At 43.7% G+C, this 27592-nt stretch overlaps 1 protein-coding gene across 8 annotated transcripts in view; it reads left to right on the top strand.

The window, feature by feature from the left end:
• The window catches only part of Magi2 (membrane associated guanylate kinase, WW and PDZ domain containing 2), a 1336576-nt gene that overhangs the window by 1142976 nt on the left and 166008 nt on the right, over window positions 1–27592 (top strand). For all 8 annotated transcript variants that reach the window (XM_085684178.2, XM_085684177.2, XM_085684176.2 and 5 more), the window contains 2 exons: window positions 14415–14446; window positions 20445–20634. In XM_085684178.2, coding sequence (XP_085540304.2) covers window positions 14415–14446; window positions 20445–20634 — 222 coding nt within the window. The remainder of the gene's footprint in view (window positions 1–14414; window positions 14447–20444; window positions 20635–27592) is intronic.

Raw genomic sequence — 27592 nt, 5'->3', positions numbered from 1 at the left:
AGCTGCCACTGAATGGCTTGTCTCGAGGCTTTTTGTCCGACTGGATAAACAGAGGCTGTTCCTATCGATATTAATCCACTGGGCATGTTTTGGGCAATGCCAGCGGGTATCTGAACATTCTTGGCATGTCCCCTTTTCCCAACCAGGATGAAAATCCCATGCTGCATATGGGATGTTCTTACAGTTGAGAGGGTGACACATATCAACATCACCTCCCTTCCCATCTCTGGCATGCTCTCTTAGCTGCTGGCCTTTGCTTGGCAGCTGGCAGCTGCCAACCTTGCAGGTGTTCCTGATCTCCAAACGTGGTGGTCTGCCAACCCTCAGTGAAAGTGTACTCTCTTTGTTCCCAGACTGCATGGCCAGCTTATAGTTTACCACGGACCCTTGTCTTGCCTGCCTGTGGAGAGCTAACTCTCATCCCGGCTACCAAGAAGTACCTGCAACTTCTCTGGGCGGCCCCATATTTATCTCCTCACCCGCAGGGTCATCTGGAATAGTCTCCTTCCTAGAATAGGTGGAGGCATTTTAGAAGCTGTCTTATCCAAAATTATGAATCGGTGAAGCGGGCTTGGAGGTGGCTCAGCAATCAAGAACACTTTCTGCTGTAGCAGAGGACCCAGGTCCACTTCTCAACACTCACTCCAGGCTTTGTGCAGCTACCTGCAACTGCAGTTTCAGAGAAACCAACACTCTTTTCAGATTGCAGCGGGCACCTGCACAAAGGTGGTGCATTTAAGCGCATACAGGCAGGAATGCACATAAATAAAACATCTTTTAAAAGATGTGGAAGGGTATCGATACCTTGCATGCGTTTGGGGGCTGGGGCTTCATGGGGTCCATCCAGGTGTCCTCCAGGAGCTCCCTTCTGTCTCCTCTACTCAACCTGGCTATCTCAGCCCCAACTGCAAGCCTTTCTCTATACTCCAAACCTTACCACGATAGCCCCAACATCCCTCTTTGCCCTAGCATCTCTTTTTACTGAACCATTAGGAATACAGGGAATTGACTATCACCCCCTACTCTCTTAAGGGAGACAAACATTAAGTACACTTAATTAGAATGCACACTTATAAGTGCAAAATACAAGGACGAACAGGAATGAGCATCACATCAAAGACAAACTTGGGGTGCAGTGAAAACATACAAGGAAGCTTGACTGGAAATCAAAGGTCAGGAAGTTCTCCTCTGAAGATGATATTTAAGTTGCCACACAAGGGAGTTAGAAGCAGCAGATGGAAGGCTGACCAAGTGTGGGTACGTGAAGGAGTTTGGACAAAGGCTCAGTGGTTTGAAAAGTCTGCCTCATTCGGCCAACTCCAGGGATCCAAATGGAGACCAGTGGGTTGATTAGAGAGTAGATAGGGGCCAATTTACTCAGGACCCATAGGTTCTGTTTAATTGAAGCAAACAGGAAGCATTAAAAGATTTTAAACCATTATCTCCTTTAAGAAATTGTCTTATTAATCATTGCTTCAGTTGAAGCAAGAGATAACAGGGTGTGGATTATCATGGTGGCCAGGGATGTGGGAAGAAGGTTTGAAATAGCATTTGGGGATGAAACGCAGAGCATTGGATGATCAAGAGGCAGTGGGGAAATTGTTAAAATTGTTGTCCTGTTGCCTATCTTAGAAACTAAATGTGTCAAGCAAAATTTCCTAAAGACCAAAGAGCAGACTTGGTAGGAGAACTCCAAGCTCCCTTTTTTGTTCTGTTGAGTTCATAGTGTTTGTAAGATGTTCACAACTCTATAAATATTTATTTAGTGCTGGGCAAAATGTCAGATATGCACAGTCAAGTCTTAAAATATTTTTAGTTAGGTCTCTCAAAAAGGAAGAAAAATAAAGCCCCAGTGAAAGGTATGGGCCATTTTCTTTTTTACGAATTCCTTGAGCATTTCCTTCAATATGGTCTGATAGTATTAACCTGTTCTCCCCAACTCTCCCGGAGCCCCACAACTCTTCATCCTACCTACATTTGTGTCCACTTTGCCCCCAAGGCTGATTTGTACTGCCCGAATATTCTTGGGTGTGTGGTGTCTCCCTGTTGCATAGTTGAATTATCAGGAGCTGCTCTCTTAGGAAAAACTGATCCTTCCTCTCCCAGCAGCTAACCGCTGCCAATAGCTCCTTGGCTAGAGGCGGAACTTTGTGTCCAATTTCCTTCTCTGTGCTGGGATTTAGTCTGGCTTGGGCTTCCATGTTGCCACAACTTCTATAGATGTAGAACTCAGAGAAAACTCCAACAGAGGTCCTCTGAAATATTGGATCATCTGGGATATCCGCTCCTACCAGAGATTTCTCAGGGGGGGGGGTCTTCCTTGATCAAATCTGATTTTTCTTAACCCAGAATGAATTCACAGCCTCTCATTTCCTGTAGGAACACAAACAAAATCTCTTCTCCAAAGTAACATATCTTTTGACTTAAAATTTGAAGTCAAGGCATTTTCAAAATATGTATGTTGGATTAATCCAGCAGCATTTATAATCAAATGTTTTTTTCCAGCTGTTGCTCTTTCCTCAGCAGTCATGCAATTCAAAGACAACACAATAATATACAGTACCCAGACTCTCTGTGTATTTTCCATCTTTATGTGGCTTTATTTTAAACTCTATTTCTTTTATTTTTACTTTTAGGTTTCAGTTTTTTGAGACAAGGTTTCTCTGTGGATCTTTGGATGCCCTGGAACTCACTCTGTAGACCAGGCTGTCCTTGAACTCACAAAGATTCAACTGCCTCTGCTTCCCAAATGCTGGGATTAAAGGTGTGCATCACACCAAACTACTCTCTCTCTCTCTTTTTTTAAGGACTTTATTCTCTTTGTTTTTTCTCCTAAGCCTACATATATTTTTAAACACATTGTAAACAGTTCAGAGTTTAGAGGTTTTTGTTTGTTGGTTGGTTGGTTGGTCTGAATCTATCTTTACTGTATATCTCTCTTTTTCTGACCACATGAGTCTTTAATTTGCTAAGCCATATGACTAGGATTAAAGTCGAGGCTTTGATGGCTGGATCTACCCCATTCCTTAGCTTTCTGAGAGTCAAGCTTCATGGTGGAGGTACTGGCAGGAGCCATGTTTATTGCCACAACTCTATGGAGTTTCAAGGTCTCTGACACCACTAAGAAACATGCTGTTGGCTGTTCATAAACATCACTTAAGTGTTTTGTGGCTTGGCCCCTTAAAAGAACTGCAAGATTTTTGCAGCTAAAACTGAATCAGGAAGCCTCCCTTAAATGAGCCATGGCACCCCTGTTTGCTGCCAGCAAACAGATCCTGAGAAAATGTTGCTACCAAGAAGCCATGTTTAACTCTGTTCTTTTGTGTTTATAATTGCTTCCCAAGCTCTCTCAGGTTTTATGTGGATGTAGTTGTCCACGTTGGCACCATTTGTTGACAGTAGTTGCTGTACTGCAAGGTCCCACAGCCATTCAGTCCCAAAGAAACACGCAGAGGTCTACATTAATTATAAATGGGTTGGCCTATTAGCTCAGGCTTTCTTATTAACTAACTCTTACAAAAAACCTCCAAAGATGTCACTAAGTTTATTTCCTCAGTGAAATTCCCTTGAAACAAGCTAAATCCGTCTCTGTGAGCTCCTGTGTGCATGGAGCCCGCTGTGTTTAGGTGGCCTTGTTTCCTTGATGTCCTCCGTGCTCTCTTTTTCACTCTTCCTCCGTGCTCTCTTTTTCACTCTTCCTGCCCCCTCTTCCCTAGGGATCCCTGAACCCCGAGGGCAGAGATTTCGTGAAGACTACCTGACTAAGGCTGAATGTTCCAAGGTCTCTCATTCTGCATATTTTCCGGCTATGGGTCACTGTGTTTGTTCACGTCTGCTGCAGAAGGAAGTTTCTTTGATGATGACTGAGCAAGCCACTAATCAATCTATAATGTCAGAGTCTATAATAATCTAATAATCTATAATAATCTAATCTATAATAATCTATAATAATAATATAACAATAATCAATACTAATCTATAATAATCAGGGATCATTTATGGCTACACGTCTTTAGTGGAACAGTGGTATATGGTTCTACTCTAGGGACTTGAGCTATCTAATCTCAGGTTTTTGTTCATCCAAGGAGCATCAGGGATGGGTTTCCTCTCTTGGAGTAGGCCTTAAGTCAAACCAGATAGAGGTTGGTTACCTCCACAAGCTCTGGACCATCATTGCACCTACACGTCTTGAAGATAGCACACCATTGTAGATTGAAAGTTTTGTAGCTGGATTGCTGTTTACATTTCTTCTCTACTAGTATTCCAAGTACTTTCCAGCACCAAGAACACTAGCCTGTATAGGCAAAGGCTCTGGGTACACACCAGCTTGACTTCATTGTGTTAAATGAGTTGTGGAGGTGTTGTCTTCAACAAGAGAGCCTAGCCGTCAGTTTGCAGTGAGAAACCCACAGTCTTGAAAACAACCCTGGGTTGTTTGGGGGTCTCCAGAGTCCCCCAGAGGCCAACAATTCAATTAGATGTAAACCCATTCCCAGTACCGTAAAGTTCATTTGATGACAAGAGAAGGCAGCTGGGGTTCTTCATACACACACACACACACACACACACACACACACACACACACACACACACTATTTGGTGATTTTGTTTAGATCACCTTTATATATGTATATATTTTAGGAAACTTCTACTGTAGTCGGTTTTCAGACCACCCCTCAAATGGCCCTTACCTTCAACTGTCTCTCCCATAGTCCCTTTCTCATGTCTCTCCTCACTCCCCCTGCAAATTTGATCCCTTCCATTCCTCATTCACCCCTACCTGTCTTTCTATTTTCTGAGGAGATACATCTGTCCCCCTCATCCCTTCTTCTATACCTAACCTCTGTGATTGCACAGATTGTAGGTTGTTTACCATTGACTGAACAGCTAATATCCACACATAAGCAAATCCACACCACATTGTATTTCCAGATTTAGGATACCTCACTTGGGATGATGCTTTCTAGTTCTATCCATTTACTTGTGCATTTCATGATTTCACTTTTTAAATTCCATAATTGTATAAATGTACCACATTTTCTTTATCCATTCATCTGTTGAAGGACATCATCCTTTCAAGGTCTATGAAGGACTGTGTGGGAATTTTGATGGGGATGGCGTTGAATCTGTAGTTTGCTTTTGGTAAGATTGGCATTTTTATTATGTTAATCCTACCTATCCATGAGCATGGGATATCTTTACCATCTTCTAATCTCTTCTTCTGTTTCTTCCTTCAGAGACTTGAAGTTCTTGTCATACAAGTCTTTCACTTCTTGGTTAGAGTTACACACGATATTTTATATTATTTGAGGCTATTGTAAAGAGTGCTGATTCTCTGATACCTTCTGAGCCTGTTTGTCATTTGTATACAGGAGAACTATTGATTTTTTTTGTAATCTTGTATCCAGTCACTTGACTAAAGGTGTTCCTCAGCTGTACAAATTCCCTGATAGAGTTTTTGAGGTCACTTATGTATACTAACATATCGTCTGCGAATAATGATATTTTGATTTCTTCCTTTCCAAATTGTATCTCTTTCATTTCCTCTAGTTGTCTTAGTTGTATTTTGCCAAAGGCCTTTCCTGCATCTAATGAGATGATCATGTGGTTTTGGTCTTTCAAGTCGGTTTATATGGTGGATTACATTTATCAATGTTCATATGTTGGGCCATCCCTGCATCTCTGGGATAAAGTCTACTTGATCATGGTGGATGATCCTTTTTTTTATGTGTTTTGGGATTTATTTTGCTAGTATTTTATTGAGGACTTTTAGCCTCTATGTTTATAAGAGAAAGTGGTCTGTAATTTTCTTTCTTTCTTGGGTCTTTATGTGTTTTATATATCAGGTTAACCTGAGACTCATAAAATAAATTGGGCAATATTCCTTCTGTTTCTATTTTGTAGACTAATTTGAAGAGTATTAGTATTGACTCTTCTTTAAAAGTCTGGTAGAATTCTGCACTAAAACTGATAGATTTCCATTATTTTAAGTCCTCAGTGTTATCGATAGCTACCGCTTCCCTCTTCTACTCTGTCCTCTCTACCCTACTTTTTTCTTCCCTATTTCATAATTCCCATTTAACCCTACATCATCTGTGCATAAAATTCTCAGGGATCGGCCTTTTTCTATTACAAAGTATTGCTATATTTCGTTCCTTTGTGAGTGTTTGTGGAATGCCACAAACCCACGCAGCTTTCTCTCTTTGCCCCTGGCCTTGTTTATAGCACAGATTGAACCCCTCTGCTGGGTCTGGAGAGACAGCTCAGCAGTTGAGAGCACCTGCTGCTCTTCTAGAAGACTGAGTTTGGCTCCAAGCAGGTTCACAAGTACATGCGACGTCCAGCTTTAAGGTGATGAGGGATTCCCACACCGTCTTCTGGCCTATCTGCATATACATGCATAATACTTACACACACAAAACTTCTAGTTTTTAAAAAATTTTCAGGAATGGCTTCTGTAGTTAACCATATTTTCCACAGGCACACTGACCCTGATTAAGCCTCACTCTCAGCGTCCTTCCCATCCTTCCTGCCTGAAACTATTCATCCCCTGCTTTGTTTTTAATCCCCCGATTTTATCAAAAGACCTGTTCAGACTTTTCCTTTCTGATCCTCATTGAGGTTTCTTAAAACAGTCAGACCGGTTGTTCTCTTTATAGTAATCAAAGGCAGAGGAGCAGTAATATGTTAAAACTATTTCATGGTGTTGATTCAAAAAATAATTGTGTATGTAAGATACAGAAGAAACATTTTAGTGTTGCAGAGAAAACCTCAATTTACCACACACCACATTACACGTGTGTGTTTAAACTTTATATATAAACACTTGAAAATATCTCCATTAAGATTAAAATGGCAGGGAATGAGATTTTTTTCCCCCCTTCGGCACACTGAATGCATTACTTGGCCAAACTGAATATTGGCAGCCATGTTTTCTCCCTGACTGCTTAAGGGAAAGGTCATTGCTTAGCCTAGGTCAGTTTCCCTAAGAAAAACTGTCCTTTTACCTACTTTAAATAGCTTAAGCAAATTATCTGAAGAAGATGCAGACTCTAAGTCATTTAATGAGTTTTAATAAGAAACACGTGAATCCATCCAAACACGAGGAAAGCAAGTAGCACTGGCCCGGCTTAGTGGGGATTTGCTCATTACCTGCTGGCTCACATTTGCCAAAGGCAGGGCGTTTTTGTTTTGTTTTGTTCTGTTTTGTTCTGTTTTGTTTTGTTGTTTAATGGAAAGCTTAGGTCTGTCTGCCAGGTTGAGTGAAAATGAAAAGTAAGAATTAATTTTTATTAGAAGTATTTTTTTTTCTCCCTAACTGGAAATTCTGAAAACCTCCGGTGCCACTGCCACCACTTCGGGAACCCTTGTAAAAACAGTTTCAGCTGTGAGAGAAGCGTTGAAAAATTACCGAGATGCTTTCGGAACGGGGCTCAGAGTGGCTGTCTTTTTAAAGCCTTCATAATGATGGCACAAGCGCGATGGCCTCTGGTCAAGTCCTTGTCTGGCAGGCGGGAAGCCCTGGGTTTACCCCCAGCACCAAATAAGCCAGGCGTGATGTTGCATGCCTGAATCCCAGCACTGAGAAGGTGGGAAGAAAAACGAGTTTCAGACCAACCTGGGATATATGAGCTCCTGTCTCAGTAAATCACTCAATAAATAAACAGACAAATGTATGCATTTGTATATCTAGATATATCTCACTATTTACTTTATACAATCTATTTCCTTATATATTTCACTATATTACACACACACACACACACACACACACACACATATATATATATATATATAAAACGTATATTATATGTAGTGAAAATGTCTCTGTGGGGGATTCGGGTACAGCTCCAGGAAAATGTCACAGGGACTTTGGGGGAAACTCTCATTTCTTGCTCTCTTCTCACTCCTGTACAAACGATGTGTGCATTCTTTCGGTCTCCTTCTCCACCGTCCTACCTTTTTAAGAATTACATCTTTCAATGTGACATAAATACAATTACCCTAAGATTTGCCAGTTTTATCGAAGCGTATTGATGACACTTGACTCAGAACGGGCTCATGTCCTGAGAAAGCCATTGTCCTGGCAAAACCACAACTGATAGAACTAGCGGCAGAAAGATAACATCTTAGCAACGCAGAGCCCCGTAGTCTGTGGGCGTGTCCTCCGCTCCTTATACAGCTGGGCAGGACCTGCTGTTGGGTCTCACCACGCAGCCTCACAAGAACGAGTCTTACCTGACTGCCACCTAGAAAAAGATCAAGATCCAAAGTGTACTTTGTACCGTATGTATATTATTCTCGCACCTTCAGGAAGTTAGAAAGCATGGAAGTTGAGGCTCTGGCCAGTCACAGTCTGCTTCTAAGGGTCCGCTGGAGTAGGCACTAGAAGTGCTCACACTGCCGTGTCTTCATTTGAAAGCAAGCAGACCCACACTCTCCGCGCCACCACGTGTGAGGATCTGCTAGGAACTGGGCCTTTGCTTCAAAACGGCTCCTGCCCCTTGTCCTCTGCTTAAAGTAGACATCAGAGAGTCTCCCCAGCATTTCCGTCATGCTTGGTAACTGCAGAATCCTCTTTAAGACACAGGAGATGGTAGTAAAAATCTTAAAAACTTGAATCGTGTGTCTACCAGGTTTTCCTGCTAAGTGCGTCACTTCCAGTGCAAGTGGCATTCAGCTGAAACGTAGACGTGCATCTCAAGGTTTAGTCCTGCTTGGAGAACTTCCCAAAAACCTTAGAAAGCTATTCCGGCATTGTTCCATGGTAGTGATACAGTGGTGAGCCAACGTGGATGTTCACCATGTTCTGGTCCATTAGTTAAAGGGATGATTTGGGGGTTTTTTTGTTTTGTTTTGTTTTGTTTTGTTTGATTTTTTTTAAATTTTTATTTATTTATTTATTAAAAATTTCCACCTTCTCCCATCCTTCCATTTCCCTCCTACTCCCCCCACTCCCTCGCTCTTCAGTCGTAAGAGAAGTCAGGATGCCCTGCCCTGTGGAACGTCTAAGGCCCCCCCTCCATCCGGGTCTAGAAAGGTGAGCATTCAAACAGACTAGGCTCCCAAAAAGTCAGTCCATACAGTAGAATCAAAATCCGGTGTCATTATCATTGGCTTCTCAGTCAGTCCTCATTGTCAGCCACATTCAGAGAGTCTGGTCTGATCACATGCTCGTTCAGTCCCAGTCCAGCTGGCCTTAGTGAGCTCCCATTAGATCAGACCCACCGTCTCAGTGGGTGGGCTCACCCCTCGCAGTCCTGACTTCCGTGCACATGTTCTCCCTCCTTCTGCTCTTCTTCTGGGCCTCGGGAGCTCAGTCCAGTGCCAGAGGAATGATTCGAAGACCGTTCACCTTCCTGTGAATTAGCACCTGTAAATTAGCACAGAAACACAGGCCGTCACGGTTGTAGCCCACAGAGTTCACAACTGGCTAAGACTGGTGATCACCTCCCAGCTCGATGACAGCTACCCAATAGGGTAAGTACCAGTAGGGTTCGCCTCTAGGTTAGTACCAGTCTGACTTCTCCAGGTTTTACGACCCAAGTACATGGTGTCTTCAGAAAGAGGGTTTTATCATCAAGTTTACCAAGAGTATTAGTCACAGCCTATAATAGTTAGGGTCTATGGGTCACTTGCCAACAACTCCCAAAGAGGAACTGGTCATTCATTACCCTGTAGGGGCACTGTTGACCCATTACAGCGTAACTCCACTTAAGCTCGTGTGTGTGTGTGTGTGTGTGTGTGTGTGTGTGTGTTAGGAAGCTTCCCCAGCTATAGGTTTCTGTATGACATTTTCAGTATGTTCTTATCTCCAGCTTATTCCCTCCTGCACCCCACCTCCCATTTCCCTTTCTATTGAACCCCTTTAACACTTGATACCACTTCATTCTATCTCCCCCCCTCCGAAACCCACCCTCTTATAGCCTCTTCCTAATTCCTGGGTCTCTGTGGATATTCCAAATGCAATACACACATCTGAAGATTCAGATAGCCTCCACAAGCAACCGAAAACATTAAACAGTTGTTTTTCTGGGTCTGGAGTACCGCACTCGAAATGACTGTTTCATCTCCATCCGTCCACCTGGAATTTTTGTGATTTTCTTTTTCTTGATACTTGATGGCATTGCGTGGTACAAAGGTACCACAGTTCTTCATTATCAGCTTGTCAGTTGACAGACATCCAGGCTATTTGTTTCCTAGATATTGTGGAAAGAGTATCAGTGGACATGAATAGGCAGGTATATGCCCAAGAATGATACGACTGGATGCTGAATGCACCTGTCTCTAGTCTGTGAGACATTGCTTCCGTACTGGTTGTACTATTGCCCTGCCCTCGGCACTGAGTAAGTATCCCTCATCCCTACACCACACCAGCACAGCAGCATCTGACATTCGCCTTTGCTATTTACTTTGTATCTTGGCCATTCTGATTGGAGTAAGTTGAAATCTCAAAGTAATTTAACTTTGCATTTCCCTAATAGCTAAGGATGTTGACTTTGAGTGTCTTTCAGGCATTTGTATTCCTCCTCTTGCAAATTCCCTGTTTAGTTGCATGCTCCAATTTTTAACAGAGTTGTTTGTTTTCTTGGTGTTTACTTTCTCAGTTGTTTGTATAGTGCAGACACTAACCCTGCCTGATGTACAGGCTACTGCTTCACTGAACGACTGTGTTCTTCCTTACAGAAGCCTCTAAGTTTTACGAGGTCTCATTTGTCAATAGTTGGCCTTAATGCCTGCGCTATTGGGATCTGCTCAGAAGGTCCCTTCCTGCATCTGTGGGTTCAAGACAGGCCCTGCTTTCTCACTGATGAGATTTAGAGTATCAGGTCCCATGTTGAGGTCCTTGATCCATCTAGCGTTGAGTTTTGTGCAGCACAAAAGACGGGATCAGCTTCTGTTCATGTATCTATCCAGTTTGACCAGCACCATTTACTGAAGGTGCTGGTTTTTTTTTCCAGTGTGTTTTTAAAATGTTTTTTTTTCATTTTGTGAGAAAAATTGCAGTGGTGTATGTAGACAATTGTGTCAAATTTGTACGTGCTTTCGGTAGGAGGGCCATTTCCACGATACCAATCCTGCCTTTCCATGGACATCGAGAGCTTTCTGCCTTCTGGCATCTTCTTCAGTTTCTTGCTTCAACATCATAAAATGTTTTCATATACAAGTCTTGGGTTAGATAATTTTTTTAGGCAAAATTGTTTACTGGAAATTTAAATTTATCTAGACATATTATCTAGCAGCCGTGTGCCTTAGTTTTGTTTTTTTTTTAAGCTGTGGCTAACTGACATATATAAATTCAATTTAAATTTCAGTATGATGTCATTGTCCTGTTTAGTCAACTTGCTGTTCTTAATGAACAGAATTTCTTACCTAAGCTGTTTTTTTTTTTTTTGCTCTATTTTTCTCTGCCCATCTTACCGCACTTCTAGGCAGAGTTAGAGATTATATTTGAGTTTGTTATGTCTCTAAAATGGCGTGTGTCTGGTGCACTTTATGTTTGAATGCATCTAAATTTTCCTATTCTGTTTATCTAAAGTCTCTCATCTGTAACTACTCATGATTTATTCAGAGTGCTTCCTTGAAGCTCTCTGCTTTTGTGGTCTCAAAACTCAAGAAATGTGTTTGAATTTGTATGTATACAGAGTTGTATGCGGCTAAACATGAAAGACTGTACATGACCCACATGGATGTTACAATACAAACAAAACTTTAGTCTCTCGGGACGATTCTATTCTGTATGTGCCATCGCAGTGAGGAACTACAAGCCAGAAACTAAAACATAAAGGAGCCTGATTCCTATAGCCTTGGTTTTATCACGAAATGGTCTTAGCTCCAAAAGGCCCGAGGAAAAGGAGTTTGTATCTCTCCTTGTTTCCCTGAGCAGTTGGAGGGCCACAAGCAACTGTCGCATCCAACCTAGTGAAGTACACAGGACAGGGGAAGCCAGGGCCCCAGGTGAAATGCCTGTGTGTCAAGAGACCAGGGGAAGAGGTGACGTGCAAGAACAAAATGCAACAAGCAATTTGTAAATAAAAGTGCCGGTAGATACTGCTGCATACAGTCACTATCCACACCTCCGTAAGTGTGTCCATGTGTCCATATAGATATAAGGTTCCCGTTGTGTCTTACCAGAAAACAAAATCAGAAACAGACCTCAGGATAAGAACTCGAATGTCTCTGAAAAGACTTCAAGGGTTTTATTTGTATCTTTGGGATGCTTTTCTTTAAATGTTCTCTGGAATCAGCAGGTTTCCTAGGGAGGCCGTTCCCTCAAGAAATTATAGTTGCACCACATTTATAATATATATATTTTGACCCACTCCATTACAGTATTTCCGTGTCTATCAATGAAGTTGAGAAGAAGATTGGAGGCTAATCATGTAAAAGCATGGACCCTCTGGCCTAATCAGGGCTAAATGCAGAGTATCTGAGATACATGTTTTTAGTCAGATTGATTTAAATGTTCGTAGCATGGTTAACAATTTGCCAAAGAGATATAAGAAAGTGTCCATGATTTGCTTCTAAGAAACATATTCTGGTACCTTCCTCTTACCTATCTCCAAATTCCTCACTGGCAATAATCAGAGAGGGAAGCCTTGGCCATTCAGGTTTTCTCGGCAGTAGGCACACTCCAGAAGCTGCTATAATGAGAACAGCGAAGAAGTCATGGGTCCTGCCCGGGCGAGAAGTCCTCCCGAGAGGGAAGCGTTCTAGGAAAGGGAAGCAGCGGTGCCATGGCGGGTTTATCATCAGTCTCCTTGTCCATGACCCTCTTAGACCATTCTAGTTCTGCCGTCATAACTGCTGCTGAGGGCCAAGGGGATCATCCAGCTTCTGCAGGAAAATGAATAATTTTTAAAAGTAATGTGACATGTGGAGACAGTAGCTCTACAGTAGAGAACGCTTCTTGGCGCTTTTGTGTCAAAGTCAGAGGAACATCCAGTCGCTGGCAAAACTCCCAGCATCCTGATGGTAGAGAGCATAGGAGGAGCGGAGGAAATCTGAATTTCAGACCTTGGAAAAATGTGTAAAAAACATCATTTCTCAAAAAAGAAAAACTCTGATTGGCAATTCCTCCAAAGAGACAATAAATGGTGAGTGGGTTGATTTTTTTTCCCCAGTTTTAAACTCAGGGTTATAGGGTTGTCTTCAGCATCGTATAGAGTCATCAAGGAAAGAAATGTATGCTGTCTTTCAGTTTTATCCTCAGTTCATTTTTTAAAAAATATTTAAGTCCTTATAACCAAACTACACATTTATCTGAAGTTGTTTTATGATATAAAAGGAGACATAAAAGGCACAGAGCACACGGGACAAATGTCGACTCTAACCAGATCATGGTCACATCAGAACACTGGGCCAACTGTCCCACAGGAAGCCGTAAAACATGCTGACCTACACAGACCCCCTCCTCCTTTTGGGAGGGATCATCGGTACATCACAATGGAGCCCTAGGGAATAATTAGTATTTTGACATGCCTGAGTTAGACTGTTTGAACATCTAGACCACTCTGTGTCCAAATGTCTGCAGATTTTCTCTCTGAATGGGTCATGGCTGTCTTCTCTTCCCGTTTTGAAGTCTTGGCTTTCAAGACGATAAACATGGCGTGAGGAATAGTCTCGATGTCTCATTTTTATCGGACATTGTATTAGACATCAACTAATATTAGCATGAGCAGAAAATTATTGAAAGGGGAAAAGATATGATATGAGGAGAAAGTAATTTTCCTTTGTATGGCAGATTCTGTTCCAGATTATTAGGGCCGAATATGTCAGTTCCGGCACCAATGTGTTGGAGCATCTTTCCACTCTCGTTTCCAAAGCAAACACTGCCCTGCTCTCACGTGGCAGGCGCTGCATTGGGGCACGAGGGTAATAGAAACCTGTATCAGTGGGGGAACAGTAACACACAAGATCTAATAAGATCTGAGTCTTAGTGGAGATGGAGTCGTTTTTTTTTTTTTAAGATAAGCATAACAAAAATCTGTTGTTTCTAAAGTACACAATATGGATCCATAAACACAGATTATTTCTTACTCCAAGCCAGGGTATTTGCCTCTAAAAAACCTGACTTTTGACCTGCTCTCTCCATCTCTCCTGCTCCTGCTGGGCAACAAGAACCCCTAAGGGCTCAGGGTTGGACCTTTCAAAGTGGGTCTCCGCCATTGTCCGTCACCTCTTGGGCACCGCAGAATTCTCAGCTGCCACACGGAGAGAGACTTTGTTAGACTCGTTGATATAATCGCCAGGAGATGGCTTGGGCTCCTTAAAGAAGGGCTGCGAAGTCCTTCGGGGTTGTGTGCGGGGCTCTCATCTCGCCTGAGGTGAACTACGATCAGACTGACATGGTGCAGTCTGTGCGTGGCAGGACCGTGTTTCCCCAAGTTCAAGTGTTGTTTTCTTTTTTGCAGGTTTCTTTTCTCCATGGAAAACTCCAAAGCCTGTAAGTTGGAATTCCTATGCTTTTTATTCTTTATTTTCATTTACTATGTAAGCCCCTTAAATGAAGAGGGAATTGAGTGGCCTCAAATGCCCTTCCGCCCCTGAGATTCCAGGATAGCAGAAGAGCAAGCCTTCTGTGCTCTCCTGGTCCTTTCTGTGCCCTCAAAGACAAGGACACGCTGACTTCTTTCCTATAATCATGCCTGGTTTTAAATGTCTTGTGTACTAAAATTACTTCTTAGGGTTGATGTCTTGCAATCCTTCATTATCTTTATTATAATACCAATAAACAGAATATTAAATATGACCTGTTTTCACGTGCTGGCCACTTGGTAGCAGATTTTCATGCCCACCCTACATGATGAGCGCAGGTTACATATGAATTGTGAGGTGTGCTGAACCAGAAGAATGCTGGCAATGCCCTGTGTAATAGGTTTTACCAGTTAGTGCTGAGGACCGCTCCTTCCCGAAGGAAGACGCACGGCTGCATCCTCCTCCAAACTGTTGTCTTTTATTGTCCCCCAATACAAGAATGACTCCTCTTACAGCGCCACGATTATCCCCACTTTTAAAATATACTTACAAAATGGACACCAGCACTGTTCAGGATGACGAGACAAAACTCTTTAAAACCTGCTGTTTTTCCTATCACAAACACTATCTGGTCATGTAGTGACGTTAAGTTTTCAAAACTAATTCATACTACGGTGCTGAAGGGCCTATCCTGCACATTAAATATGATCTGCAAGAAATTTATTTCCATTTCTATTTACATTCTAATGACTATAGAAGTAAACATATGTGTGCATGCATTCATATATCCTAGCTCTATATAGATAATTATACATAATTAATAGTGTGAGTATATGTGCCATCCTACGTGATATACATTGTAAAGATGGCAATCACTCAGAATAGCGCTTCTAATATTCTTCAGTTGCTAGCAAGCTCTACAATCACCTGACCTCATATTGTGAGTATATGTGCCATCCTATGTGATATACATTGTAAACATGGCAATCACTCAGAATAGTGCTTCTAATATTCTTCAGTTGCTAGCAAGCTCTACTATCACCTGACATCTCTGGTCTTGCTTCTCTTTCAAAGATGCTAAAACCTTATGACAACATAAGAAACTAGTTAGACTTTCACTAGCGATTTTACAAAGCTGGGTTAGCTAGTGGCCTTGGCAGTCAGATAGTCTTCGCTTGTCCTAAGGTTGAAACTATGACTCATGTTAGCCACCATCTAGGACTGTCACAAAATGCCTGAGATAATAACTTGCCCGTGAAGAGGAGCTATTTATGTGGGCTCTGTTTGGAAGGTCTATGTCTATGACGTGCTGGCCCTGATGCTCGGAGAACACGCAGTAAGCATCACCTCATAGTGAGAAAGCCCCTTTCATCCCAGGTCAGGGAGCAACAGAGAAGAGAAAACAATTAGGGGCGTAGAGTCCTCTTAACACTCTCTGGCACGCTCCATCTCCCAAAGCCCCACTACTTCCCATGCTGTTCTTGGCCAAGTCTTTAATACATGGACATTCAACAGCCAAGCTATGCCACTATTAATGGCCTAAGTCCCCTTAGCTGGGTTGACTTTTCTGGATCTTCTTTTATCGTGACTCAGAGTTTGCTCCCCTAATAGACTCTCTAAAGCCTACAGCTGGACAGGTAGAGTGGCAAAGCAGGACCCCCACAAAGTAGACCCTCATTTACGGCTCTGCTGACCCACTCTACCGAACACATCAGAGAGGGAGAGCGGGGCGCTTTGAACTTCGTAAACCACGTCGTGATATATGCGATTTTGAAAGAAGTATTTTTAAATGCGTATAATGAAGTACGCCTCACCTTGCCTAGCTTCCATATAGTTTCATCCCTTCATCCCCAGCTCCGATCGGGGCCCTGTGGTGAGACACATCTTTATCTGATTTAACCAGCAACCTTGCCGCCGCATCACGGTGCGACAATTATGCAATCTAGTGATTTCCTTACATGTACCACGGTTGTGCAAATTATGTCATTTGGCATAATTACAGCATTTGCCGTCATTATAGTAATTACACCCATAGTCAATAATTCCCAAAAAGGCTTATAGAACTCAGCACACAATTAATCCTGAACCTGTGAATCTTTACAAGAACTAAGGCCTGGACTTCTGGGTTGCAGGCTGAGTAAATATATAAAGATCTTTGATTTCATGCTCTCCATGTATCTATTCAAGACCCCTGGACTAGGGGCCTTAAGAGCATTGTATAAAGCCCAGCGGTTTAGGATAAGACTCTTAAGCACACCGCCTGGGCTCAGGTGCTGTGCTTTTCCTGATTGGTTTATGATCTTAAAGTAGCCGCTTAAGGCCTCTGCATCTCAAAGACTATATTTGTAAAATGGGAGTAACTACAATGCCCTCTTCTCTGCCTCTGTGGGGATTCCAAGTGAACCCATGCCAAGTGCTTACAACAGCACTTCAACACATGAGGCTAAAGATTCCAAACATTGCCGGGAGGTGGTGGCCCACGCCTTTAATCCCAGCACTCAGGAGGCAGAGGCAGGCAGATCTCTGTGAGTTCGAGGCCATCCTGGTCTACAAGAGCTAGTTCTAGGACAGGCACCAAAGCTTCAGAGAAACCCTGTCTCAATAAAAAAAAAAAAGATTACAAACATCTAAGTCAGTGCACCAACTCTTCATGGACAATGTGCTAAGCGGTTCAATGGAACAAATACAGTGTATCCATAGCGTCTGAGCTCAGACACCTTCTTCTAAGTAAGACTGATGACAAACTTAACAAGAGGAAACATGCTAACTGAGACCTAGCCTCCTGCTTGGTTGAGACCAAGCAGGAGGCTTTACCTAACAAGTAAGACGCTACTAATAAGGAGTTCTCATTGTCTTTGCATGGCAGGATCTAAGTGTGTGTTTCAAGCATAGGATCCAACCTAATGCCTGCATTGCCCAGCCCCACCTAACATAGGAGAGGAGTAGATTTAAACTTGCTGAGTTGTGTTTATCATGTTCTCAAAAGGAAGGAAACACATTCTAGAAATAGTGTTTTGTTGGGGGGGAATCCTGTCTCATCCCTGGGCACACCCAAGAATCAGAAACTGGGGTAAAGCAAATGAACACCGCTGTTGTACTGTTTAGTGTCTGGGCCCGAGACTCTGCAGACTCTGGGCCCGAGACTCCGAGCCCGAGACTCCGCAGTGTCGGCTAGCCATTCCCTTCGTCATTAACCGTTCAAAGACAGCAAAACTTCTCCCACACATAAAAACTTCATTTCCATCGTCACTCTAGCGAGATGCTTACAAACCTTAGTTAGGTCACTGCTGAGACAAAACAGAGAGTCCCAGTAAGCCCAGTTGAGGGGTTAATGCCTGGCAAGGAGGAAAAGCTGCAAAGGACTCAGACCCAAGGGCAGAAGACAGCCGGCCCAAGTAAGAACCGGAATGGAACCGGATCTGGATCCAAGGTATCACGGGATCTGGGCAGCAAGGTCTCTCAGAACATAAGGTGGAGCCAGCAGAACTGACCTTCCGGCTTCGGCACAGCGTGCCTCTAAGCCGGTAAACCTTTCCCCAGTAGCATCTCGGGTGGAGATCTCAGGGAGCCTGTTTTGAGGGAGCAAGGTAGAAGCAGCGTGGGAAGAAGACAGGCTTTTCTGGAGCACCGCTGACAGACGGACTCGCGGCGTGAGGAGGGTCAGTGCAGGACGTTATGGCTGCTTTCCTCAGCATCAGCTGGGTTCTTGACCCATTTCCCAGCCTCTGTGCTGTAGAAATTGTAGAATTCGCCAATCTTCCACAGAAACTGGCCCCTAGAATGCCCAAAGCATTCTTTGTTCTGTAGCATTAGGGTTGTGTTTTGGAAATATCAATATTTCACCCGAAGCATCGTTCCTCCCGGGGTTAGACATGAGTAATACGCACACCAGTGAATCGCATGTGGCTGGAAGACGAAAAACACGCACTTCTCGCACCCCGTGGTGGCATGCAGCATGTTAACCCTCTCAGATAATACTTCTGCCATATTTATGTTTTAGCTTTTCACATCTTAAGTATGGAATCAGACCTAAGAAAGTCATAGCTGGAATGTGTCCATGCGGCACCTAAAAGCAGGTAGACAGGTCATTTAAGAAAGCTGCCTTTAGACACAGTTGTGACCTAGAGCGCCATAGCAAAGTCACCGGTATGTATGAAAAGGAAAAGTCCCAGTGGGGCTTCCTATATGAACGTCTCTATTGAGTTTTGAAATGCCTATTTAAGGGCTTTTACTAAGCAGATGTTAAAGGTCCAGTGAGGTAAAAATTAACTCCGGTTTTTATAATACTTACAAGATCTGTCACCAAAGCGCGTGGTCTAAACAAATAGCCCTGTTAGAACTATAAGTTAGTTCTGACCAAGATCTGTTGTCGGACCTCAGGCAAGCCAATTACCCTCTCTGTGCGTCTAGAGATTATATTTAATGTGAAACAGCTGAACTCATCCTTGCTCGCTATAAAAACCATCTAAATGAAATCTTGGGCTGGATCCCATGCAGAAACAATTTAAATTCAGTCTTACTGAATTAAAGTCAGTAACCTACTTATTCCCAAGTTTGCTATGTTTAGTTTCAACATGAACCCCTGCCACACAGTTCTGGTGTGTGTGGGGGGGGGATGAGCCAGAGGGACCACTGCTGTGTCCCATGCCATGTCTAGGAAGGACAGGGGCATGTGGTCCCCCACATCCCTTCCAACCTTAAGAGTATTGATGATGACTGATAGACAAGTTGGAATCCTGACCAAAATATAACCAATGTAAAAACAAGAGGAAGAAAATGAAGCAAAAAATAGAAAGCTCTATATCCCTATCAGTTCATCAGATTTTTAGGAGTCCATATTTTAATTATGAGTTCATCCATTCACTACGGATGCTTTCTGGATACCCACCACATACGGGCGCTGTAATTTAGAGCTGACAGCGGTAAGTGATCCTGGGAGCAGGGAGTGACGGGGAATAGGATCACCCCAATGGCTGGGCCAGCTCTTCCGGGAGAGGAGATGCCTATGTGGATCTGGTGTCCAGGTAAAGTGAGGGAGGGGGGTGCTGTAGAAGGAGAGATAGAGAGGATCTGGAAAGCTTCAGAGGCAAGAAAGAGTGTGGGGAGTCGGAGAAGGAGCAAGTAAAGTAAGCAGAACCCACGGCCTGCTGGGAATGTGACCTGGATCCTGAGAGTCGTACTCTGACCCCGCCCAGAACTGCAGGCAAGAGAACACCATCATCACACTTTACAGGGACTGCATGCTGACTCAAAGGAGAGAGGCAGGAGCTGAGTTTGAAGGAAGGGCTTCTAGTTGAATAGAGGTAACATTAGCAATGACGACAGCCTTCTCGCGAAACGGCCAGTATTAGCTCCAGCTGCGTGTATGTCCCCATGCATGGCCAATTAGGAAGCACCTCACTATAGTGCCAGCAGATACATTTCAGGGGACACATTCCAATGCCCACAGTGAATGGGATTTCTAAGAAGGATGTAGTCCGTTGATCCCAGATGGGCTATCTGTACAAACTCTAGAGGAAGTGATAAAATATTCAGCTGTGAGAGGGGTTTAGGATGCGCACAGGAGATAAACAAGTACAGTCTACTTCATTTTCTGTTTTAGGGAGATGGCATGATAAATTGGGACCACCTGCAGAAAAGAACAAATGTTACCTTTTCCTGAATATACGTCCATAAATGATATGGGGATACATGCTATATTTTATAAAGGAAACCATCAAAGAAATGAGGAGTTTGCCATAGATTCCTAGCTACTATGTGGCAAGGTTAAGAGCATACATTCACACCCAAGCACCACTTTCGCTTTCGTGATTACATAGAAACAGATTCTCTTCCTTTAAGTCTTATGTATCAAACTCTTCTTGGGGGCAGAAGGTCACACGGCAAGAAAGTCTTTTGTGAAAGTAGCAAGGGAAGCAGCCGGGCAGAATCCCTCCTCAGTCCTGTTCTCTCTTCTTTCCTTTCAGACGATGGACCGGTGGGAGACTCAAGGCAGCCCTCAGACAAGTTTGTCTGCTCCGGCCGTACCGCAGAACCTGCCCTTCCCGCCTGCCCTACACAGGAGCTCCTTTCCTGACTCAACAGAGGCCTTTGACCCACGGAAGCCTGACCCATATGAGCTCTACGAGAAATCGAGGGCCATTTATGAAAGCAGGCGTAAGTGACAGCCATGTAAAGCCAGGGGACGCTGACAGTGGCCGACACCAGCCTAGGGGGCACACGGGGGCTGAATAATCTGGTATGGTTTTACCTTCCGAGGTGCAAAGGTGTCTCCAAAGTAAGACAGCGGGTCTACAAGGGTCCTTAAAATCTGCCTTTTCTTTTTGATAATTGCATTTTAATTGACAATGCTTCTATTTTTATGGGGTACAGTGTGATGCTTCCATACACATATACATTGTAGGATGATCAAATCAGGATCATTAGCCTATCAAACAAAAGATAACTACAATAAGACCACTTAAAATCCTGTCTTCCACCTAATTTGAAATATATATTATGATCAGCTATAGTCACATTGACGCATGACAGAATTTAGCACCCTCCTATCTAACCAATCTTTATACTCGCTAACTTAAAGAGCCTGTTGCTTCTAACGGTATCTTTGGGATTTAAATTGTATTTCCTACTTTGGTCCCTAAGCTCCTTAGAATGAGGATGAAGTGGGGTTGCTGACTTGGTTCACGTCACAAAATAAAATAGAGTAAGTTTTGGAACGTGTAATCCATCACCCTGACCTATAAGGCAACATTGGAACGCATAACCCATTCAAACTGACCTAGAATCTAAAGCTTACATTTTGTGGTCTTAGAGTCTTGAAGGCAGTCACTGGAGAGGTCCAAGCCTTGGGTAGAATGCGATTTTAGGCAAGTTTTTGCAATTCAGAGTCATGAATCAATTCGTCCTCAAAGAAGGGAGAAGCAGGTGCCAGTCATTCCGGCCCGAATCTCCTGCTACCATTTAACGCACCCAGCTGCCTTGCCTTAAAGTCTGCACATGCGTCTGCCTTCCTATTGGAAGATTTTCAGAATTACTTGAACTGTTAATATTAAGTGTACATCTGTTGTGTCCCTTTCTGACGCTGTCACCACTTCCATGGAAACTAAATCACAGCGATGTATAAAACATGACACTAAATACTAAGAGTCTGAGCAATGATAGAGAAATCAAGTCTAGTTTAGAAGATTTTGGTCCCTGGCACTTCCCTTCACAGTCCGCTGGTTTCCCTTGCCCCAACCTTCCTCCTAATACATCATTTCCAACTTTATCATCTGAAACATGAATAGGAGTTTTAAATTGTGTGTAGCCTCGGAGGATCTTGAACCCGCTCCGTCCTTTGATGAGCTCAGGGCCCGAGAACTTCACACCCAGCTGCCAAAGGGAGAAGCAAGCATAATACCTCTCCCCATCCTCTGTGACATTTTGTAGAAGTAATTTCAGTGGATAAAACAGTTAGGACGGCAGGCCATCAAAATGAGCCTGCGCGCGTGCGCACACACCCACTTATCAATCATCAGTTACAACCGAGTTACTGTGTTTCATTCTTCCCTCTCCGGGTAAATGACTGGAATGTCTTAGGAGGGCTGTGCACGTGGAGCATCTACAGCAGGAAAATCAGAGAAGAGGCACAGTTATTGCTGAATAATAAAGGGTGTAGATTTGGGGTACAGGTGGTCATTAAAGGGAAAGAAAAGACACCACAAAGATCTGTGCCCGGCACTTACTACATACATGCTTTAATAGCATAGCGTTTACTGAGACCCACTTTGCCCTCAGAACTGCCACAAGACGCGGGAAATGAACAGTAGACCCTGTTCTCGCAAATTTCATGGGGAAAGGAACAGAAGTGTAAGTGGGGAGGAATACACAGTAGATGTTCCTACGTGGACGGCAAAACACACCACAGGACTGAAGTATCATCCCGTGTCCGCGGCAGGCTTTATGTTCGGGTTGCCTTCAGGGACTGTGGTGAGCTGCTTTCTTCGCTGGTTGTTTGCTTCTGTCCTTGTGCGGCTCCCAGAACGAGGCAAAGCCGCCTGCTTTGGGACAGAGGGCATCTTTGTACTGGCTCCACATCTTCCGTCTGGGAGAGTCATGCCCTCAGTTTCCTAACAGGACTTGTTCATGACCCTCATCCCACTCTAAAAGAATCCGGATTTTTATATCTAGCGCCCTCAGCACCGTTCATTTCTGTTGAGTGCTTTTCCTGCCCAGCCCGAGCAAAGCAGACGTCTTAACCTCCCGTCTTTCTTTGCCATCCCCGGGAGCGAGCTCTTTATTTCTTTGCTGCTGAGGCAGCAACGCCACACCCCACTATTCCTGTCAGCGCCTTTCAAGGTCACAGGCATGGTTTCAGGTCTCACCTCTCAGGAAGCCAAAGGAGGGCAAGCTCAATTCCTGTCCTACGCTTGCCTCCTTCTGTGTTATTTTGTAACACTAGTAGGGTATGAGCGAAACACAGAAACCACGTGAAGGTAAGGAAAGCTCCGCCCCTGAAGGTGGAGGAGCCAAATGAGCATCAATCACTTTCCATCCGGCTATGTGGCTCCTCCCTAGGGGCTCCTCCCGCTGCAGCTCCTTGTTGGGCCCTACCAGCCTCTGGAAGCGAGCAAACAGCCTTCCATCCTCTTCATACTGCTCATTTCCAAGTACAGAAACATTTTATTCTCTCACCTACACTTTTAGAGTGATACCTTTTTTTATTTCTTTAGACAATCTCACAAAATGGCCCCAGGTGGCTCTAAACCGGCAGCTTTCCACCTCAGCCCCCCAGACAGCTTTAACAATACGACGTAAAACTTAACTGATGGTTGGAAACCCACCGCCTAACCCTCGCTTTCAAACACAAACAGGACTTTCAACACACTATGCAGGAAGCATACGAAACCCAAAAGAAAGGCCATATCGCAATTTTGATGGCATATACTTCTGTCCATGTCCCTTTGAATCGCGTGCACGAGCCTTAGGTTTAGAATTTGGTGACACTTCTGCCTGTAAGACCCTTCCTGGAAGAAGACAGCATTGGTGAGAGGGAGGAGAGTATGGCTAGAACCCCGATCTGATCTGCGAGTCCTTTGCTGTTTTCCTGGCTTGCTATGAACACTGGTGTCTCCCCCCCGCCATACACACACACACAACTCAGGAAGAACCCACCGATGGTGTATTCATGCTCAAACTAGGTGGCAGTTACAAAACAGAAGGATGCCCCTCCATTTACAATGGGCTCTACAGAGCTATAGAATGTGTGTTCTGTAAGAAGTTGGAAGGAACCATTTGGATTCAAGTGCCCACTCCCCCTGCAAATGATGGGAATTTATCAAATGATGTAAAAGCTGCCATGCCTCATTTGGCTCCTAATTAGATTAAGCTGACAGTTAAATGTGCATGCACAGGACATCTCACTAAAGATGTGTTCTTGGAAAAATGTGATTTTTAAACAAAGACAACCGTAGGCTAGCAGAGCCACAAGAAACACAACATGGCAAGTGCACGCTCCTGCTCCTGAGAGGAGCCAGTGCCACCACCGAGCTTCCGGAGATGTGCTAAGACGAGGTGACAACCGAAAAGGGACAGAGAAAAGAAATTCTCCCACCCAGCCAGTAGCCAGTGTCTTGATTTAAGAGTACCAGGCACGGCGCCCAGAGGTGGCTCCCCAAGGCTCTACATCAATCAGCAAGAATAAATGAAGCATCAGAGTGTGTCTGAAACTCTGGTAGACACTCAAGAGAGAAAAGTCACAAGAAATAATCTCTACTTATTAGAAAATTATGGCAAAACACACAGGGAAACCATTTCTGGACAAGACTCTCTAAGAGACCACAGTACTAACGTCAGGGTGCTCCAGCCCAGGGGCTCTGAAATGATGGGAAATGGTTTTTTGATGATCTAGTGACCAACGAGCCCATCTGGGGCAACTACACCTGAGAGTTTCCGGGGCTGCCCTGGTCTTGATTATCCTGTTATGATTATTAATAGCTTCCCAGCCACTCTCTAGACCATCCTCATTTGAGTGGAAAATTATCTAATTTCCCTTTATTAAACAGTCTATTCAAGAAATAGCCATGTGCCTGGGGAAAGTATATATCTAACGTGCATACTGTGGATAAAAAGTTTTAACATCCACTAAGAGAAATGTTTTTATTTTTTAACTAGTCAAATAATTATTTGACTAATCAAAGTTTTCATGTCTTCAAGTTTTATCTCTAACTAGCCTTTGGGTGACTTCTGCAGCAGCTTGTTGTGGTAGTCAAATTTCTAGTGAATTCCCCCAGAGCCTAGAAATTGTAGATATGTTCAGATCTGGAACACGGTAAACTTAAGTTGAGAAAACCAAGGTTAGGAGGTTCCACACAGTTAGGTATCAGGCCATGCATTCACATTCTTATCACACAGACTAATTCCAATTCAACGTTACAATAATCGCCTCACTGAAAGGGACTTACTCTTGCCTGTCTCTGGCCCCTAGAAGAGATCGCAGAAAATAGATGACCGTCACATCTCCTCCTTCTGTGCGTAGGCCAGGCAATACGGCAAGCTTCCCAAAGAGAGAGCGTACACTTTCTTAGTGTACTCTACAGTACAACTAAGGCAGAAGAGAGGGCCAAAATTGAATAAGGCAGAAAATTCCATACTCCCTAAAAAAAAAACCCACTGCCTTTCCACACTCCCTACTACTCCTCTCCGCCTGCCCCTTGCTTTGAAGCTGAAGTGAATGACCACTGAAGTTACCCAAACATTTTTTTCTCTTCCCATTGAACCTTGGTTATTATAAATAACAACTGAAGAGGTTCAGCATGTCCACACTCCTTCGCGGTAACACATCCCCCAAGAGTATGGTCGTAAACACGCCAAGGGCCTGTCTGTCTGGTGTACCTGAAGGTATGGCCCCTTTAGAACAGAAATTCTTCCTGGTTTTCTCCACTAACTGCTCACATCATTCACTTTTCCTTCCAGACGACATTAGAAACCATAATAAACCCCAAGGGTCTCAGCAAAGGTAGCAATGGACAGTCCTGGTGGTCAAGGAGCCTAACAGAGACACAAAGTGTCTTTCAGCACCACTGCCTGTAATAGAGTTACAATGTATCAAAGGCAGAGAAGGGTGGTTTTCACACCGGGGCTGCTAACCTTCCCTTCTGCTGCTCATTCCTGAGCTCTTCTTTACTCGGTGTGACGCTCACACAGTTCACACTGCTCCCAGGCCGACTGTTGGCCTCCTGGCTGCTCCTTCCCTGTTCCTAGTGAATGGAGGTTGGACTTTGCAGTGCCTCCCAACCTAATCGCAGAGCCAGCTGGGAAGACGGAGTGGAAAATGACACCATCCACCAGAGCACACCCCCGGAGAGTCAGGAAAGTCACATTGGGGTGGCCACATCACACAAGAAAGTGGCTTGCTCTGTGCTCGGAATGCGAGCCCAGAAGCCCATGTGAGTCCACCACTTGAGCTGGCCAGAGTCCAGGACCCAGGTGGACCCAGGTGCTTATGGGAAAGGACAAATGCATGGCTGCCACAAATGTAGGCAGGTCTTTAAGTCATCATGAAAGGACATCTTGCACACAAAGGAGCCTGCTTGCAACTAAACACGGGGCTTAGCCTGAACTGCCAGGGCAGGGATGGTGTCCTGCAGCCTGCATTAATTCACCTCTCACCTGTGTTCTTTCCAACACAATCTTACTGTAGTGAAGTGTTAAAATGAGATGTAAAAAGTGTTCAGACACTCTTACCTGTGACTTAACATTAGAATCATGAGAGAAAAGACAGCACACTCTCATTTAATCCCCTCAACTGTACTGTAAATGTGGATTCTCTCTACCTCTTATCACTCTATCCCTGGTGTGATTTATGCTTATGATTTGACCTGTGGGGGAAAAACTGTCTTTTAGCTGGTGCTTCTAATATATCATCACTTTGCCTCAGTAACATTTTGGAAAATGAGGTCGGTAAATCCATTAAAGTTGTGTTTGTCATTTTTGATCGATAGACCCTGATTAGTCCAGAAATCTAATTTCAAAAGTAGTATCCTTGGGTGGCTGTCTAGAAAACTATGAAAACATCTATATTTCCATCAGCTTCCTTTTATAGTTGGAAATCACCATGATATGAGCTAATAAAATAGGCAGTATAATAAATATGCCACAGCACATTTTCCTTGTGCTTTGGGAATTAGATACAATTCCACAGCTTATGTATTTATTTTATTCAGTAATTTAAAACTTGGCATCTCTGACGTTAGTAAAGAATGGAAGGACAGAGACTATGAACATAGACTCAAAACTCGGTCCTTACCTGAGCATGCTCCCATGTTAGTGTGGGCAGCACAGATCCCCAGCGTAACCTGAAGTGTTTCTATGAATGAACCTGAGACCATCAGGGCTTCAGTGAATGGAATCTAATTGCTACATAGCAAGTAAGTCCTAGTGAGATTACGAGAACATGAAGTGTCAATGTGACACCAATGCCAATGTTCAGAAGATGGTGGTCTTCCATCCCTGACGTGACCTTTATGACGACAGGACATTTCCCAGTCAAAATCCTAGACAGCCAGAGTAAACACGAAGCCTCTCAGAAAGGAACGTTTCTGCCAGAAGCCAATTTGCCTTTGCACAACTGCCCTGGCAGGCAGGATCTCTTGCCCTGTGGTGGAATATTCCTTTGCACTGTGTGAAGATGTATCACTGTGATTGGTTGTTTAAAAAGAGCAGAATGGCCAATAGCTAGGCAGGAAGAGGCTAGGTGGGACTTACGGGGGCAGAAAGCTCCGAAGAGGAGAAAGGAGGAGTCGCCAGCTAGACGGAGAGAGAGCAAGATGGGAAGCACAGAGGAAGGGAACCAAGTCGTATCAAAGAATGTAGATTTAAAAAATATGGGTTAACTCAAATTGTAAGAACTAGTTAGGAATAAGCCTAAGCTAAGGCCGATCGAGCTTTCATAGTGAATAAGTCTCTGTGTTGATTTTTGTGAGCTGGCAGCATGGAGAAAAATCCACCTACACTGCCCCACTGAACAAAACTAGCTCACTGTGCAAAATGAACTTAACTCCAGACTGGAGCGATAGAGTCTCATTGCAATATTTTTTAAAAAAAAAAAATTGTCAATGAAACACCAGTATTTATA

Source organism: Myodes glareolus, chromosome 27 (assembly GCF_982192425.1).
Source record: "Myodes glareolus chromosome 27, mMyoGla1.1, whole genome shotgun sequence".
NCBI lineage: Eukaryota > Metazoa > Chordata > Mammalia > Rodentia > Cricetidae > Myodes > Myodes glareolus.
The sequence above is the reverse complement of the archived record's forward strand: the minus strand, read 5'-3'. Positions and strand labels throughout refer to the sequence as shown.